The 18,216-nt window shown below is 44.4% G+C and overlaps 1 protein-coding gene across 1 annotated transcript; it reads left to right on the plus strand.

Moving 5' to 3' along the window:
- Positions 1-14,920: 14,920 nt before the first annotated feature.
- On the plus strand, positions 14,921-16,230 carry LOC124668625 (protein EXORDIUM-like 3). The gene has a single exon (XM_047205735.1). It carries the CDS (start codon positions 15,027-15,029, stop codon positions 16,041-16,043), a length of 1,017 nt encoding a protein of 338 aa, XP_047061691.1. The 5' UTR covers positions 14,921-15,026; the 3' UTR covers positions 16,044-16,230.
- The last annotated feature ends 1,986 nt before the right edge of the window (positions 16,231-18,216 follow it).

Consider the following 18,216-nt stretch of genomic DNA (forward strand, 5'->3'; position numbering starts at 1 on the left):
CTGGATGCTTCCGGTAAAATAGGAACCCGGGCGTTGATTTCGTCCGATTCCGAGAATATTTCGTTACTAGGATTTCTGAAACCAAAAACAGCAGAAAACAGAACCGGCACTTCGGCATCTTGTTAATAGGTTAGTTCCGTAAAATGCACGAATATGACATAAAGTGTGCATATAACATGTAGATAACATCAATAATGTGGCATGGAACACAAGAAATTATCGATACGTTGGAGACGTATCAGCATCCCCAAGCTTAGTTCTCGCTCGTCCCGAGCAGGTAAAACGATAACAAAGATAATTTCTGGAGTGACATGCCATCATAATCTTGATCATACTATTTGTAAAGCATATGTAGTGAATGCAGCGATCAAAACAATGTGTATGACATGAGTAAACAAGTGAATCATAAAGCAAAGACTTTTCATGAATAGCACTTCAAGACAAGCATCAATAAGTCTTGCATAAGAGTTAACTCATAAAGCAATAATTCAAAGTAAAGGTATTGAAGCAACACAAAAGAAGATTAAGTTTCAGCGGTTGCTTTCAACTTGTAACATGTATATCTCATGGATATTGTCAACATAGAGTAATATAATAAGTGCAATAAGCAAGTATGTAGGAATCAATGCACAGCTTCACACAAGTGTTTGCTTCTTGAGGTGGAGAGAAATAGGTGAACCGACTCAACATTGAAAGTAAAAGAATGGTCCTCATAGAGGAAAAGCATCGATTGCTATATTTGTGCTAGAGCTTTGATTTTGAAAACATGAAACAATTTTGTCAACGGTAGTAATAAAGCATATGCATCATGTAAATTATATCTTATAAGTTGCAAGCCTCATGCATAGTGTACCAATAGTGCCCGCACCTTGTCCTAATTAGCTTGGACTACCCGGATTATCACCGCAATACATATGCTTTAACCAAGTTTCACAAAGGGGTACCTCTATGCCGCCCGTACAAAGGTCTAAGGAGAAAGCTCGCATTTGGATTTCTCGCTTTTGATTATTCTCAACTTAGACATCCATACCGGGACAACATAGACAACGGATAATGGACTCCTCTTTTAATGCTTTAAGCATTTGACAACAATTAATTCTTTTCTCATTAGAGACTTGAGGATATTTGTCCAAAACTGAAACTTCCACCATGAATCATGGCTTTAGTTAGCGGCCCAATGTTCTTCTCTCACAATATGCATGCTCAAACCATTCAACTCAAAAAAAGCATAGCAACTCACATGAAATTCAACAATGAGTTGATGGCGTTCCCCAGTGAACATGGTTATCGCACAACAAGCAACTTAATAAGAGATAAAGTGCATAATTACATATTCAATACCACAATAGTTTTTAAGCTATTTGTCCCATGAGCTATATATTGCAAAGGTGAATGATGGAATTTTAAAGGTAGCACTCAAGCAATTTACTTTGGAATGGCGGGAAAATACCATGTAGTATAGGTAGGTATGGTGGACACAAATGGCATAGTGGTTGGCTCAAGTATTTTGGATGCATGAGAAGTATTCCCTCTCGATACAAGGTTTAGGCTAGCAAGGCTTATTTGAAACAAACACAAGGATGAACCGGTGCAGCAAAACTCACATAAAAGACATATTGAAAACATTATAAGACTCTACACCGTCTTCCTTGTTGTTCAAAACTCAATACTAGAAATTATCTAGACCTTAGAGAAACCAAATATGCAAACCAAATTTTAGCATGCTCTATGTATTTCTTCATTAATGGGTGCAAAGCATATGATGCAAGAGCTTAAACATGAGCACAACAATTGCCAAGTATCACATTACCCAAGACATTTATAGCAATTACTACATGTATCATTTTCCAATTCCAACCATATAACAATTTAACGAAGAGGAAACTTCGCCATGAATATTATGAGCTAAGAACACATGTGTTCATATGAACCAGCGGAGCGTGTCTCTCTCCCACACAAGCATGATGTAATCCAATTTATTCAAACAAAAACAAAAACAAAAGCACACAGACGCTCCAAGTAAAGCACATAAGATGTGACCGAATAAAAATATAGTTTCAAGAGAAGGAACCCGATAATTTATCGATGAAGAAGGGGATGCCTTGGGCATCCCCAAGCTTAGACGCTTGAGTCTTCTTGATATATGCAGGGATGAACCACCGGGGCATCCCCAAGCTTAGACTTTTCACTCTTCTTGATCGTAGTATATCATCCTCCTCTCTTGACCCTTGAAAACTTCCTCCACACCAAACTCGAAACAACTCATTAGAGGGTTAGTGGACAATAAAAATTAACATGTTCAGAGGTGACACAATCATTCTTAACACTTCTGGACATTGCATAAAGCTACTGGACATTAATGGATCAAAGAAATTCATCCAACATAGCAAAAGAGGCAATGCGAAATAAAAGGCAGAATCTGTCAAAACAGAACAGTCCGTAAAGATGGATTTTATTAGGCCACCATACTTGCTCAAATGAAAATGCTCAAATTGAATGAAAGTTGCGTACATATCTGAGGATCACTCACGTAAATTGGCATAATTTTCTGAGTTACCTACAGAGAATTAGACCCAGATTCGTGACAAGCAAAGAAATCTGTTTCTGCGCAAGAATCCAAATCTAGTACTTACTTTACTATCAAAGACTTTACTTGGCACAACAAAACACAAAACTAAGATAAGGAGAGGTTGCTACAGTAGTAAACAACTTCCAAGACACAAATATAAAACAAAGTACTGTAGCAAAATAACACATGGGTTATCTCCCAAGAAGTTCTTTCTTTATAGCCATTAAGATGGGCTCAGCAGCTTTAATGATGCACTCGCAAGAAATAGTATTTGAAGCAAAAGAGAGCATCAAGAGGCAAATTCAAAACACATTTAAGTCTAACATGCTTCCTATGCATAGGAATCTTGTAAATAAACAAGTTCATGAAGAGCAAAGTAACAAGCATAGGAAGATAAAACAAGTGTAGCTTCAAAAATTTCAGCACATAGAGAGGCATTTTAGTAACATGAAAATTTCTACAACCATATTTTCCTCTCTCATAATAACTTTCAGTAGCATCATGAGCAAACTCAACAATATAACTATCACATAAAGCATTCTTATCATGAGTCTCATGCATAAAATTATTACTCTCCACATAAGCATAATCAATTTTATTAGTTGTAGTGGGAGCAAATTCAACAAAGTAGCTATCATTATTATTCTCATCAAGTGTAGGAGGCATAGTATAATCACAATAAAATTTACTCTCCATAGTAGGTGGCACCAAAAGACCACTATCATTATCATCATCGAAATAGGAGGCAAAGTATCATCAAAGAAAATTTTCTCCTCAATGCTTGGGGGACTAAAAATATCATGAAAACCAGCTTCCCCAAGCTTAGAACTTTCTATATTATTGTCAACAATGGTGTTCAAAGCGTTCATACTAATATTACTACCAAGCATGCAAATAAGATTTCATAGGTTTTTTAATTTTCGCATCAAACAATCCATGTTTTAAATCAGGAAATAGAATAAGAAGCTCATTGTTGTCCATTATGCCAAACTAGTGTAAACAAGAAACAACAAGATGCAATTGCAGGATCTAAAGGAAATAGCTTCGAGCACACACACGACGGCGCCGTAAAAATACTTTACCCGAGACCGTAGTATGAGTGCCTTTTACCTTTCCTCCCCGGCAACGGCGCCGTAAAAGTGCTTGATGTCTACGGGAGCTTCTATTCTTGTAGACAGTGTTGGGCCTCCAAGAGCAGAGGTTTGTAGAACAGCAAGCAAGTTTCCCTTAAGTGGATTACCCAAGGTTTATCGAACTCGTGGAGGAAGAGGTCAAAGATATCCCTCTCATGCAACCCCGCAACCACAAAGCAAGAAGTCTCTTGTGTCCCCAACACACCTAATAGGTGCACTAGTTCGGCGAAGAGATAGTGAAATACAGGTGGTATGAATAAGTAGTAGCAACGGCACCGTAAAAGTGCTTTGCCCAGGACAAGTAAACAAGCAAGTAGTAACGCAGCAGTAGTAACGCAAAGAAATAGTAAACAAGCAAGCGATAGCAGTATTTAGGAACAAGGCCTAGGGATTACACTTTCACTAGTGGACACTCTCAACATTGATCACATAACAGAATAGATAAATGCATACTCTACACTTTTGTTGGATGATGAACACATTGCGTAGGATTACACGAACCCTCAATGCCGGAGTTAACAAGCTCCACAATAATGCTCATATTTTAGTAACCTTTAGTGTAAGATAGATCAAAAGACTAAACCAAGTACTAGCATAGCATGCACACTCGTCACCTTCATGCATATGTAGGAGGAATAGATCACATCAATATTATCATAGCAATAGTTAACTTCGCAATCTACAAGAGATCATGATCATAGCATAAACCAAGTACTAACACGGTGCACGCACCGTCACCTTTGCACACATGCAGGAGGAATAAAACTACTTTAATAACACATCACTAGAGTAGCACATAGATAAATTGTGATACAAAACATATTGCAATCTTAAAGAGATATAAATAAGCACCTCACTATGCCATTCAACATTGAGTAAGTATTCTGTGAAATATGGCCTAAGAGACCCACACGGTGCACACACCGTCACCTTTACACACGTGGGACAAGGAGTCTCCGGAGATCACATAAGTAAAACTCACTTGACTAGCATAATGACATCTAGATTACAAGCATCATCATATGAATCTCAATCATGTAAGGCAGCTCATGAGATTATTGTATTGAAGCACATAGGAGAGAGATGAACCACATAGCTACCGGTACAGCCCCGAGCCTCGATGGAGAACTACTCCCTCCTCATGGGAGCAGCAGCGGTGATGAAGATGGCGGTGGAGATGGCAGCGGTGTCGATGGAGAAGCCTTCCGGGGCACTTCCCCGCTCCGGCAGGGTGCCGGAACGAGACTCCCGTCCCCCGCATCTTGGCTTCGCGATGGCGGCGGCTCGGGAAGGTTTCGTGGTTTTCGTCGAACGCCCCGAGGTTTTTAGGTCGTGGGCTTTATATAGGCGGAGAGGCGGCGCAGAGGGCTTCGGGGGGCCCACACCCTAGGGGGCGCGCCCCCTTGGCCGCGCCGGGGTGTGGTGTGGTGGCCCCGCCCCCTTCTCCGGCGGTTCTCGTGTGTTCCGGATGCTTCCGGTAAAATAGGAACCCGGGCGTTGATTTCGTCCGATTCCGAGAATATTTCGTTACTAGGATTTCTGAAACCAAAAACAGCAGAAAACAGGAACCGGCACTTCGGCATCTTGTTAATAGGTTAGTTCCAGAAAATGCACGAATATGACATAAAGTGTGCATATAACATGTAGATAACATCAATAATGTGGCATGGAACACAAGAAATTATCGATACGTCGGAGACGTATCAGACATCCACTTCGTTCGGGAGCAGGTGGCTCTTGGCCACATTCGTGTTCTTCATGTGCCCACCTCCCAGCAGTTTGCGGACATCATGACCAAGGGCCTACCTACGGCGTCCTTCGAGGAGTTTCGATCCAGTCTTTGCGCCAGTTCTATCAATACTTCGACTGCACGGGGGGGGGTGTTGAGATATGTGTATATCTGTACGTGTATCTCATGTTTTCATGATGGGCCCACCTCCTTCCATGTATAGTTGAGGTTGTGGCCTATATAGGTACATGTATTTGTCTCACATCAATGCATTGTGATTTGCATCATTCTACACTATTATTGGGGATATGCCAACTAGGTATACCTTCCTGATTCCGGCAAGTCTGGGTGCCCAAAGATGGTGATAAGGCATATATCCCACCGGTCGGCCTAGTTACCGTAGGTCCGAAGGTAGGATCCGGCCTGGAGATGAAGATGTCGGAACCGGCCTATACTCAAAGACGGTCGGATCCGTGACGCGCAAGACAAAGTAATCATGTACATAGTCTAGGCTTAGTCATATCCAGCAAGATCTCTACCCCTGTAACCTTAGATCCGGAGCCTTTATAAGCCGGATCTAGGAGTCCTTAGGGCAAGACACAACTCATTGTAATCGCGCACATGTTGCTTTATAGTGAATTATAGTAGCACGTAGGATCTCGCCGCCGTTGCGAGGTCCGAAGCTGGGTAACTCGTATGACCTCGCCCTGGTGACTCCTTGTCCTATGGCCCCTCCTCTCTCCCTCCTCTCCGCGAGGCTCCCCTCATCGAAGACTCGTCGAATACGCAACGAGAGGCGCAGACACTAAAGTCGCGTCTAAGTCCTTCATCACCCTAGCTTCCCCGTATTCTTCATCTAATGAACAAACCGTTTTTATCTTAGTTATTTATTTAATAAATTTGAGATCTCTTTTAGATCTGGCCGAGGTCATTAGCTCAACACACATGGAAGTTGGCGAGATGTGTGATGAGTGTGCTCGCATCGCACTGGAGCTCGAGAGGATATGTCATACACTGAAAATGCAGGCGTGCAAAGATTCTGGATCTGGTACCATGCACGGAGAAAGTCATGGTAAATATGAAGATCTTTGAAGAACAAGGGAGTGTAAGAGAGAGCTCGGTGGATCGCGATGTACCGCAAAAAAAAAGCGCCACGTTTGCACTTTACCCTATGCAGTTATTTATGACTGATTTTTATTTTCCGCATTAGTGCTAGCCGGAAATTAGAGGCGTGCATCGGTGTTTTAAACCGTCATGTCCCGTGTGGTCTGTTGTTGTGCGACCAGAGGAAGACGGTGACAACCCTTGTCCGATGCTCACGGACGGCAAAGGCATGCTCAATAATTCCATCGCGCCAAAAACTATGAAGTAAAGAAAAATGAGGCTGCTAGGCATAGATCTAACACAGCAGGTAGTATACACTGAGGGAAAAGCGAAACAAGGCCTTTTGTCCCCCTCTCCGATCATCAAAAGAGAGGGGTTGAGTGACGAGTGGCGGAGAGAATGAGCGCATGCAAGAGCTGGCGATGAGAGGGACGGTGTAGAAGGAAGGGATGGGTGTGACTTTTTCTGATTTGTATGAAAGCTCGGGCATGGTTTATCTGCTCCGTAGCTCATATGATCCTGCTTCAATTTTTTTTGCAGAAAATAGTGAATAAAATCAATAGGATCTAAAAAAATTGTACACTGAGCATGAACATGTGTTTTAGTAGCATGCCAAAAATCCGGGAACGTATCACGTGAAAACACACTAGTTTCTGCAAATCTGCAAATTTTCTCCAGAACCGTCAGATTCTAGGTGAAAGGTCAGATCTGTCTCAATCCTTTTCACAACTGAACACTTCACAGAAACACCCTAAGACATTGACTTTCCTCCACTTCTGTACTTATTCGCATCTCCTTCCACCTAGGCGAAGCTTCAATCCATCACAAGCAATGGCATCTCCTTCGATTGATCCGACGAGGACCATCTTTTCCCACCGCCAAAGACTCCCCCCTGTCCCGTCCCCGCAGCAGATCTGACGTCGGCGCCGTCATATTCCTACTATGTGGCCGCCCGACCCTCAGATCTGACCGACGGGCAACTATACCTCGGCCAGCCGCCGCATCCTGAGATCTTTCCATGGAGCTGCCTTCATTTAGTGCGGATCCAAACTAAATCGAGGAACACAACTCTGCAAATTTTCTCGTTTCTTGCAGTTTCCTTTTTTTGCGGGAAGTTTGCAATTCGTTCTAAGGATTCGTTCATAGTCATGTACAGAAATTACATATTTTAAATCCGGTTGTTGTTCCACATGTGTTTATTTGGTCTTGAGATTAATTCTGTCCACAAGGCATATACTGATCTGAATCCACGAATTTGTATCAGCAGTGGTGAATGTTCTTGATTGTGGTCTTCATCGTCAGACAGAAAAAGCGGTGTGATACAGAAAAAGTACAGATGAGGAGGATTCTGGGGAGGAATAATTTAGGAGGGGTTTTATGTAAAGGGAGTAATGGATTGCGGGCGTTGTTGTGCAAAATGCACACTTCAGACATGGGAGACTAGTCTCGAAAATCATAGCCATTGGTCCAGGATCAGATGGTTGATATGCAAAATTTTCAGATTTGCAGACTTTGTCCATTTCCACCTGATACGCCCCCCCAAAAATCCTATGAGAAACGATACATGTAGTGATGCAAATAAAAGACAGATCTGAATGTTGTAAACCATAAATGTAAGTGCTCGAAAACCACTTAATTTTGTTGTTTTTTGCATAGAGCACTAAACATGTTGTTTTTCACCACAATGTTGAGGTAGAACACATTCTCATATTCGTTGTAAAAAAATCTGATTCTTTTTATGTGGTTTGCTATTTGAATTTTTATTGGAGCTGAGCCATACGAGCCTAGGTTCAGATGTGAGTTTTGGATTTAAACTTGCATTGAAGAGAGCCATGCACGCCACCATGCACTATTCTGTAGTTGAGTGATGAGACTCATCTCAACTACCTGCAGCTGCACTTCTTGTATTTTGTAACTGTACTATTTACCGGTTGCACACCTATCCTAATTTAAGAGAAATGGCAATGCAACTACCATTGCTTCACTAGTGGATCATTGCCCTGCTGTGATGTGGTACTGAACACTAGTGGAGGCCCGGTACTATATATGTCACTGGTTCAAACCCAGGTCTTTACATTGCACACATCACTATGAACGCTATAGCAAGTAGCACCCTTTATTTCAGCCTCTCATTTTCATCCTTTCACTAACAATGTGAATTTGATGTGTCCTTTTCGTCCTCATTTGCCGTTGGATTGGAAGACATTAGGAAAACTAAGTTCGACCCGAAATTCTATGTGCACACGTCGATGAAGAGGCCTCGAACTCGATAATCGTCAGTAACCGGTTCTGATGTTGGTTGGTCACAGTGTGACCGATTAATCTTTGCATCCTCTCAGACAATTACTTTAGCAATCCTCTGTTTCACCGACAAAGTTGACTATGACTCCTTTGTGGCCTAATGGTTGTGATAATTTGAGTTAGTTTACATGTGCACACAAATTTCACAAAGCGCCTAACTACAACCTACCGCCGCAACATGTCTTCTACTCGTTGGAAATGTATTGAATAAATTAACTTTTTTTTGGCTGTTATTGTACTCAGGCCAAGTATTTGGTTCTCTTTATATTTCCAATGCAAATAGGCCCTTTTTTTTTCGAGAGCACGCGCAAAACGTGCCTTATCTTTATAGAAAAGAAAAGAGTACCAAATTACAAGAGCAGCACCAAGGCGCTGCGAACACACACACCCGCCCTTGAAATGCAGCATTAATGTGGTTATACTTAGTGTACGAATTGGCTTTTCTTTGTTTGCATTTTCGGTCGAATAGGTATGACGACCTGTCTATTGCACAATTAACGGATTTGGGTTTTCTATTGGATTTGAGAGTGTTTCTAATGGATTCATACGTTTCCTACTTTTCCTGGAGCAGGCTCTGAATATTCGTGGAATTTTCTCCTGTCCTTCACTACGGCAGTTTGTAGAAGAAATATATTTTAATTGTTATTATTATATTGTATTTGCTCCTGCGATCAAAGTCATAGAAATCTTTACTTTTGCTGGCGATAGCACAGTTCAGAACTTGCAGGTTTGTCATACAAGCTGGAAAGGATGACTGTTGCGTAGTACAGCATGCATACGTTGTTGTCGATGCAACCCACCCACGCAAAGGTCAGCTTGGTTTGACTTGACTGCGCCTCAAGTCTGCCTCCCATCTGACGGACTGAATCGTACTCCTGCTATTTTCACTAGCATCATTGCTCATGGCTCGATGCACATCTTCACACATTCAGATTTCGAGAGAATTGTGAAGCGAGTTAAACCTCCGCCAGTTCCCAACATACGAATCCAGAAGATATCTTTGCTGCAGCCTTATGATCGAGCTGGCCATTGTTTACAGTTGTACGGTGTACCTACAGCTGGGCATGGGCAGCCCGGCCCAACCCAGCCCGAAAATCCCAGGCCGGGCCGGGCCGGGCTTGCACATCGGGCCGGGTTCGGGCCTGATTTTGGAGCCCGAACGTCGGGCCAAGCTGGGCTCGGGCTTGCATAGAACACAGTTTAAGCCTAGTTCGGGACGGGCTTGTTGGGTCGGGCCGGGCTTCTGGCAGTTCGGATCGGGTTCGGGCCTAATTTATAAGCCCGAAGGTCGGGCCGGGCCGGGCTCAGGCCTAGGATTTTCAGTTCGGCCTTTTTCGGGTCCGGCCCGAAACCCGGCCCGGCCCGAAAAATGCCCAAGTGTAGGTGTACCGTAGGCCGTAGCATTAGCAAGGAGCACAACAGTATGAGCTTGGGGTTAGTTTGGTTGCTTGTACGGGTTTTCCCCGTGTAACTTGGTGGGCGCTTGAGTGAAATTTGTCCCGGAAAGATACAAGAGCATCTCCAGTTGCATCCCTAAACGACGTCCGGTTAAAGCGCCGGATTAATCATTTGGAGACGTCCGGACAAAATTTGCGTTTGGAGGAGGTTCTTTTTCCATCCACGTCCCCCAAACGCGACCTCCAAACAAAAAGCAAGTGTAAAAGTCGTGTCCGGCATCCCTGGTAGAGTCTCTATACACAGGGGATGGGCTAGGAACGCCGGACAATATTTGGAACACGTCCGGACCGAAGCGACCTTTGGGGCACACGACTGAGACGTTTTTTTGGCCGGCGTCCCTATCCCTTTGGGGGACGCGATTGGAGATGCTCTAACCATGGTGCTATGTTCTTAGTGAAATGGTTTGAACCAATATGGTCATGGAAGTGCCCTACGTTCGACGGCATTCCCCTTGGCCTATTGGCGGCACTCCCTTCTCGAGCATCCTTAGAGTACTCTTCATAAAAGTTGTGAACAACATCACTCATCATATCTTGAAGCACTGCAAAAATAACAAGTCAATAGAACATGCACAAGCAATTACAGTGATGCGCTATGCTAAAGAGATATAGCCCCAGATAACGGCACAAAAAAACACAAGAAATACCTAAAAGGCCAAATAAAAATTGCAAATATAATACAAAACCAAGAGCCTCGTACTAACATAGAACACAAATGGCTAAGAGATGATCCCGCAATACCAAAGATCGTGTACAAGTAATTTATTTGTGCACAATACTATGTTGCAAGATCATCCCTTAAGCACATGGTGCTACACAATTTGATCATTGGCCATTACATAAAAAATAAACCTACTACAATGCACAACGTTTGTTTTTGTACAAGCACATGGTCCGACATGACCATCCCTGCAAGATATAGTGACAAAAATTATAATCACCACCATAAAAATAGCACCATTCTGTCGTCGTTCATTGCCAAATAAAAATCATTAAGGATGCCTCATAGAACATAGAACAGATAGGGGAAAGAGATGACCGTAAGAGATAAAGGGCATAATCAAAACATGATGTTTAATTATAACACTATGTTCAATAGGAACATCCCTTCCCCTGCAACTGCTTCATATTAATCATTGGCACTGCAACAAAATGCCTCATATTAGGCATTGTGTGTCCAAGATTAATTATGAGAGGCATGGATTCACGTAGACCATTGGGATCTTGGACACAGAATGCAAAGTAACCATAGGCCATCATACTACCACTAGTAGAAAGAGGGGCTTCAGTTTTGGTTGGTAAGGATCTTTAATCCTGGTTTTGCCACTAGGACTACGGAATCGGAACTAGTCCCCTCTTTCGTACCTTTTTTTTCCAAAAAAAATCCATTCAATTTATTTTTCTATTTTTCAGAATTGATAGTAATTTAGTTGGCTAACCGGGCATAGCCTGGGGAATTTTTATCGGATGTAACTTTTTTGTGTATATAGATTTTCATATATTAAACATTTTTTTCGAATTCGTATGCAAAAGATATTGTCAATTTACCGAAAAATATAGTTCTTCTGCAAAATAAGTCAAAATTCATGTTTGTTATTTTCCATAATAACTAGATCACCTAACCTACCTACATCAAAAATAATTTTGAATTTTAAATTTTCTATTGTTTTCTTTTGTATTTTACAACGCTAAAAAGGAGATCCATGGGCGGGGGAGCCAAAAAAAACCCCACAAAAACCTTTAGTCCAGGTTGGTTAAATGTTTAATCCATTCGATGTTTGAAAAAATTCCTAAAAAACAATAATTAGGAAGACGCTCCAGACGCGCTCAAAAGCGGCACCAAGGTGAGGCATCCCCAAAAGCTTAATTCGATACTCAATTCAGGCACGATTTAGGGAGATATCTTAAGCCATGTTGTACTATCGGAAATCAAGGCCAGATGTGAATAATCACCACAGACCCGGCCCGTTCAACGTTTCATACTACTGGCATGCATGTATGATAGTAGATTGCTAGTCGAGACATTCTCAGTAGAATTCGGATCGTGCATGTCACGTTGGTACTGGCAAACATCATGGACGTTGTTTCATGTACATGGTGGTGGGGTACGAACAAATAATCGATCTGGATGGGCGCCAGAAATTTTGCTGTGCGAGGGAGGGAGCATGCGGGCCACCACTGCAATCGATGCGGTGCAGCACTCCATACCTGCTTCCGTACCTCGATTCCCCGCTTTAACCGGACACGCGGGGCCCATCCAAATGGAAAAGCAAGCTCCGACGGCCCATCCCACTGACAACTCGGTCCAGGAGAACTTGGGACCACATGGCAGTGACGAAGTCGGGCTGTGGCCGGGTCGCGCGTTTCGGCCCGGCAACGCGGCGCCGAGTCATGGACGATTCGGCTCGTTCGGACACCGGCCTCGTGATCCGGACCTGGTGGGCCCACCTCGGGAAAATATCTCCCTACCGTGGCCCCGTGGCCCCAGTACCTTCAGCAATGACACGTGTACGGCGGTGCAGTGTGGTGCGGGCCCGGCCTGTCATTCATGACTCAGCGGGCGCCAAGGGCGGGATGAGACGCCGAGAATCTGGCTGGCGGTCGGGTCCCCCACTCGTACTCGAGAGTCGAGAGCAGCAACAAGTTGAACTCGAGAGCGCGCTCACTTTGCCCGCTCTTTTTTACTGGATCGTCTCGTGCGTGGATAGGCAAAATGTGGTGCGGTCGTAAAGCGCCAGGGGTTCTTGCCCTTCCGACTCTTGTCTAGTACAACCATCCAGCCTCAAGTTGGCATTTCGACCATTGGGTATGTCTGTTCATGGCATAGGCGGAACTAGCATCCCTCCTGCCCGGGCGGCCGCCCAGGCTTCCGGCCGGTCGGCAGGCTTATTTTCATCCCTATTTTACATGTATTTGATACAAAATTAGCACACTAAGCTTATTTGCCCAGGCTTAAAAATTTTCCTGGGTCCGCTTATGGTTCATGGGCACCCAACCCGAATGGGTAAGGTATGGGTCTCGATGTTCGCCAATGGAAATGAGCTATGGGCAACTGATTAGTCGTGGGTCGGGCATTGGTATCAGTCTATGCCCATGAGTTGCCTGATGGGTCACCCGATTAATATTACTAATTAAAACAGTTGAATTATTTTATATGGTACGTGGACTATGATACACATACATTATACATGTAGACAGTATACATCGTTTACACACAAAACTCTTGTATCCAGACACCAAACATGTGCATATTAGTACTACTTGCAGTCACAAAGCCATGAATGAGAACACACCACTCTTTGTCCTGTCAGCCCAACAATATGCCGACGTGTTCTAAATATTTGGTTGCATCAAACTCTCCATTTTTTGTACCCGATGGGTTTGTGCATGTGTCTTATTCCTTACCCATGGGTAGGGTCGTGGGTCACAGATGTGCCCGATAAGGGTGATGGGCATGGGTCTAGTTTAGGTTGACCCGACCAAACCCGACCCATTGCCAGCCCTAATCCAGCCTAGAAAAACCTACCCGGTTCACATTAGACAGCACCAGCACTTTAAGGTGCGCTATGGACTGCAAGAAAAAAACACTGGAATAGAAAAATACTACTTCCTCCTATCTGTAACAAGCGTGGGGTTTAGTTCAAAGTTCTGCTAATTTCAACTGAATCTCCAATAATTACTGTGGATCCGAGGGAGTAAAATTTTATAAGTTTGTCCGTGAAAAACAGATAGCTGTAAAATATACAAATGTTACACAGAAAAAACATAAAAAAAAGTGCACAACCTACCATTTGCAACTAGTCACACCCATGTCCCATTGTCTAATGTCACGGTTCCAGGGATTTAGGGAATATAAAATATATCGGGGACATACATTATGTTGTACACATATATTTTGCATCCGCAAAGTTTCATCCAAAAATTTGAAAATGTCTAAGCTGCACAAAAAAATATAAATGATGTGTGTATAGTTGTGAGATACTATTCACTTACCTTTTTTTCACATCTAACATATGGTCATATTTTGGAACGAAATTCCATACATGCAGAAGTGACAACATAAACCGTGTTGCGAGCATAACTATTGGCGGAATATTCACATTAAAAAAAGTGAATTGATCCTACACACTTGAGCCTAAGAATGAGGTTGAAGTGGTGTTCATATTCATATGAAATCGATACATAAGAATCAGATCCATATAAATGGCATCGAGAGCCTTGACCGCAGTTTTCCCCTGGGTTTTCGAAAAAAAATCATTAACATTTTGCTAGCACCATTCCTTTGATCCAAAGGCAATCTAAATGAAAAAAAAAATCATAAAAAGATCCTATAAAATTACTGTAATACAATCCAAAGAGGCACTATGCTTTTCTACTCATTGTGGTTTCTCGGCTGGTCCCGTTACAAAGTGAAAGCTTGCTCAAGTTGTCAAGTAGACACGGACGCAGTACAATGAATGTTAGGGAGTACAGGTAAATTAGCAGCACCAAGGACCGACGTTCAAAGTTAACTGACGCATAAAACCAAAGCAACACCGAGGAAGGACGACATAGTTGCAGCTGGAGAAGAGCCCAAGCCAAGAACACTGTCTCCTCCCCCACTCAGCACTCACATTCTCAGTCTCCATGGCTTCCACTCTCGCCACCCACATTTTCCCCTTTCTATAAAGAACCTCAGCCCCAAGAACCCATAGTAAAATCCCCGCGACATTCCCCTCAACTCGCTCGCCGCAATGCCAGGCCCCGGCGGCGGCGTCCTCCTGCTCCTCGTCCTCGCGGCGCCGCTTGCCACGGCGTGGCGGCCCTGGCCGCCGCGCGACGCCAGCGGCGCCATCGACCCGGGCTTCGGCGCGTCCAAGAAGTTCGAGGGGTCGTCGGACTTCGTCAAGCTGGAGTACCACATGGGCCCGGTCCTCGCCGCCGCCATCACCGTCCACCCGATCTGGTACGGCGCCTGGCCCGCCGAGCAGAAGCGCACCATCCGCGCCTTCCTCCGCTCCCTCTCCGACCAGAAGGTCCCCTCGCCGTCCGTCGCCGACTGGTGGCGCACCGTGCAGCTCTACACGGACCAGACCACGGCCAACGTGTCGGCGACGGTGGCGCTGGGCCAGGAGAAGACCGACGCGCGCATGTCCCGCGGCGCGTCGCTGTCCCGGATGGACATCCAGTCCGTGGTGCGCGACGCGGTCACCGCGCGCACCCGGCCCCTCCCGGTCGACGCCGGCGGGGTTTACCTGGTGCTCACGTCCACGGAGGTGCTGGTGGAGAACTTCTGCGGGCAGGTGTGTGGATTCCACTACTTCACCTTCCCGTCCGTGGTCGGCTACACGCTCCCCTACGCGTGGGTCGGCAACTCGGCGCGCCGGTGCCCGGAGGTGTGCGCGTACCCGTTCGCCATCCCGGCGTACGTGCCGAACCGGAGGCCCGAGGCGCCGCCGAACGGGGACGCCGGCGTGGACGGCATGGTCAGCGTCATCGCGCACGAGCTGGCGGAGATGGCGTCCAACCCGCTGGCCAACGCGTGGTACGCCGGCGGGGACCCGTCGTTCCCCACCGAAATCGCGGATCTGTGCGAGGGGATCTACGGCACCGGCGGCGGCGGCGCGTACACCGGCCAGCTGCTCACCGACGGGCGGTCCGGCTCGTCGTACAACGTGAACGGCGTCGGGGGGCGCAGGTTCCTGGTGCAGTGGGTGTGGGACCCCTACCGCAGCTACTGCTCCGGCCCCAACGCGCTCGACCAGCACTAGCGTCGCCGTCGCGCCTGCCGCATCTATAGCGGTGGCGAGTAGTAGTATTCCTCCATGGATTCCTTGCTCTGAATCCATGGCTACGGGAGCGTGTATAGAGTCCGTGAACTGCAGCAGCATGGTCGTGATCCGAGCTTGCTCCTTTCCTCGGGGACGAACGGGTGGTTGCTGTGTCTGCTTACGGGCAATGTTGTTTTGAACCTTGAAATTTCATGTTATTTTGTCCATTCCCATGCTCAGTTCGTTCGAATTTTGAGTACGTAGTAGTTAACTTTGCACACGCCATTTCAATCTCCATGAAAATCCGGGTGACAAACCATTTTTCAGAAATGCAAGAAAAAACACACGATTGCATTGCATCTATAGTATCCAGGAGTGGGCATTGCCCCGCCCCGTGCTATGCAAAACCGAAATGATAACACGGAGTACACAAGCTTGCCATGGGGGGACGATGGTCACAGATTCACATGCCCAACGCAACCGCGGCGCCAGGAAAATGCTGGTGGGTATTCCCACCAGCCAAAAAAATGTTTTCAAAGCAAACAAAAACACGAGCAAAGGCCTATAATTTTCACAAAGCTTAGAAAAACACAAACAAAAGCCTATATAGGCTATATTTTTAGTTGGACAATAATTTCAGTAAACTATAACAATTATTCCAGTACAATACAATACATAATACTAAAGTGCTTAAATCCATACAAATCGAAGTACAACAACAAATTTGAATGGAAAGAGGCAGTACCTCTTACAATATAACTTTGCGGGCACCCTTTTGGAAGAGATTGATGACATCCTCATCCTTCACTTGATTGAATAATTCTCTCTCAACAAATGTAACCATGCAATTGTTTAAGTAATCATCACTCATATTGTTTCCCAGCTTATTCTTCACATAATTCATGGAGGAGAATACCATTTCAACACTGGCAGACTGGCAAAATCAGTACCAACTTGAGAAACTTGTAAACAATAAAGCACTGTGCATGCATATTTGTCTCCACAAGCATAACTGAAAGCTCAACTATATTCTTCAAGTTTTTAAACCTTTCATCTCTGCGCACATGAGTAATATACATGTCTAGTTGCCATGGAAGTCTTGCCAATTCATCAATTGTGACTTCAGTAGCATAAAACTGTGAAGCAAGCTTGACCAACTTATTTTGATCATAAGCAGCAAATGAGCGAACGGGAGAGAATGCTGTCATGCAATTAAGTAGTTCTATGTTTACATCATCAAATCCGCCATTTAGTTCTGAAATTTGCCTATCAATGACACTCACAAACATATCAACATGGAAGCGATGGTAATTATCTGCACCATTAAAGAGATCACCTCTTCTAGGTTGACCAACAAGATAGTAACGCGCCTTCATATCAACAACTTTGATGTTGTACTTTGTACAGAAAGATGTTACCTTAATGAGGAAATCGTCCCATCCGGGATCAGACCTCAAGCCCGCCAAGTGATACTTCATATTGTCAAGTTGCTGAATAGCATGAACAATATCTCGGTCTTTTGTTTGCAAAGCTTTGCTCAAGTCATCTGTGTATCCAAATATTTCTTGCAACAAGTGTGCCATGAAAATAAACTCAAATGACAAAATTGATGTCTCCACTGATAGAGCAGCTTGAGCCTCCGCACCATGGTACTCTTTTCCAATCTTCTTTAGGACTCTCTATATTGCAGCATATAGAGAGAGGACACGGTTCACTGTCCTGAAGTGAGAGCTCCAACGTGTATCACATGGCCTTCCCAAACCCATTTCCTGATTTTGCCCAGTCCCTGTTTGTACTTCTTCCAAATCCAATGCATCAATCAGTTCCTCGGCTTGAGCAATCCGAAGCATCCTCATCTTTTTGCAAGACCTACCAAGAGCAGTTAACAAGTGTGCAAGCTGCTGAAAGAACCAAGTACAATCTCCACTCTCCTTAGCAACAGCTACAAGAGTTAGCAATAGTTGATGGAAAAAACAGTGCACATAATAGGCTGAAGGAGACTCATCCATAATTAGTTTTTTCATACCATTGGCATTACCTTTCATGTTGCTAGCTCCGTCATATCCTGGCCCACAGGCCATGGCAAATGTCAAGTTGTACTCCATAAGCATTTCTTGAATTGCAGCTTTAAGTGTCAAAGAGGTAGTGTCCTCAACATGAGCAAGACCAAGTA

This window comes from Lolium rigidum, chromosome 1, assembly GCF_022539505.1.
Source record: "Lolium rigidum isolate FL_2022 chromosome 1, APGP_CSIRO_Lrig_0.1, whole genome shotgun sequence".
Taxonomy (NCBI): Eukaryota; Viridiplantae; Streptophyta; class Magnoliopsida; order Poales; family Poaceae; genus Lolium; species Lolium rigidum.

Excerpts from the sequence above, each read along its gene's own strand:
- LOC124668625 (XM_047205735.1), top strand. The coding sequence starts at position 15,027 with ATGCCAGGCCCCGGCGGCGGCGTCCTCCTGCTCCTCGTCCTCGCGGCG.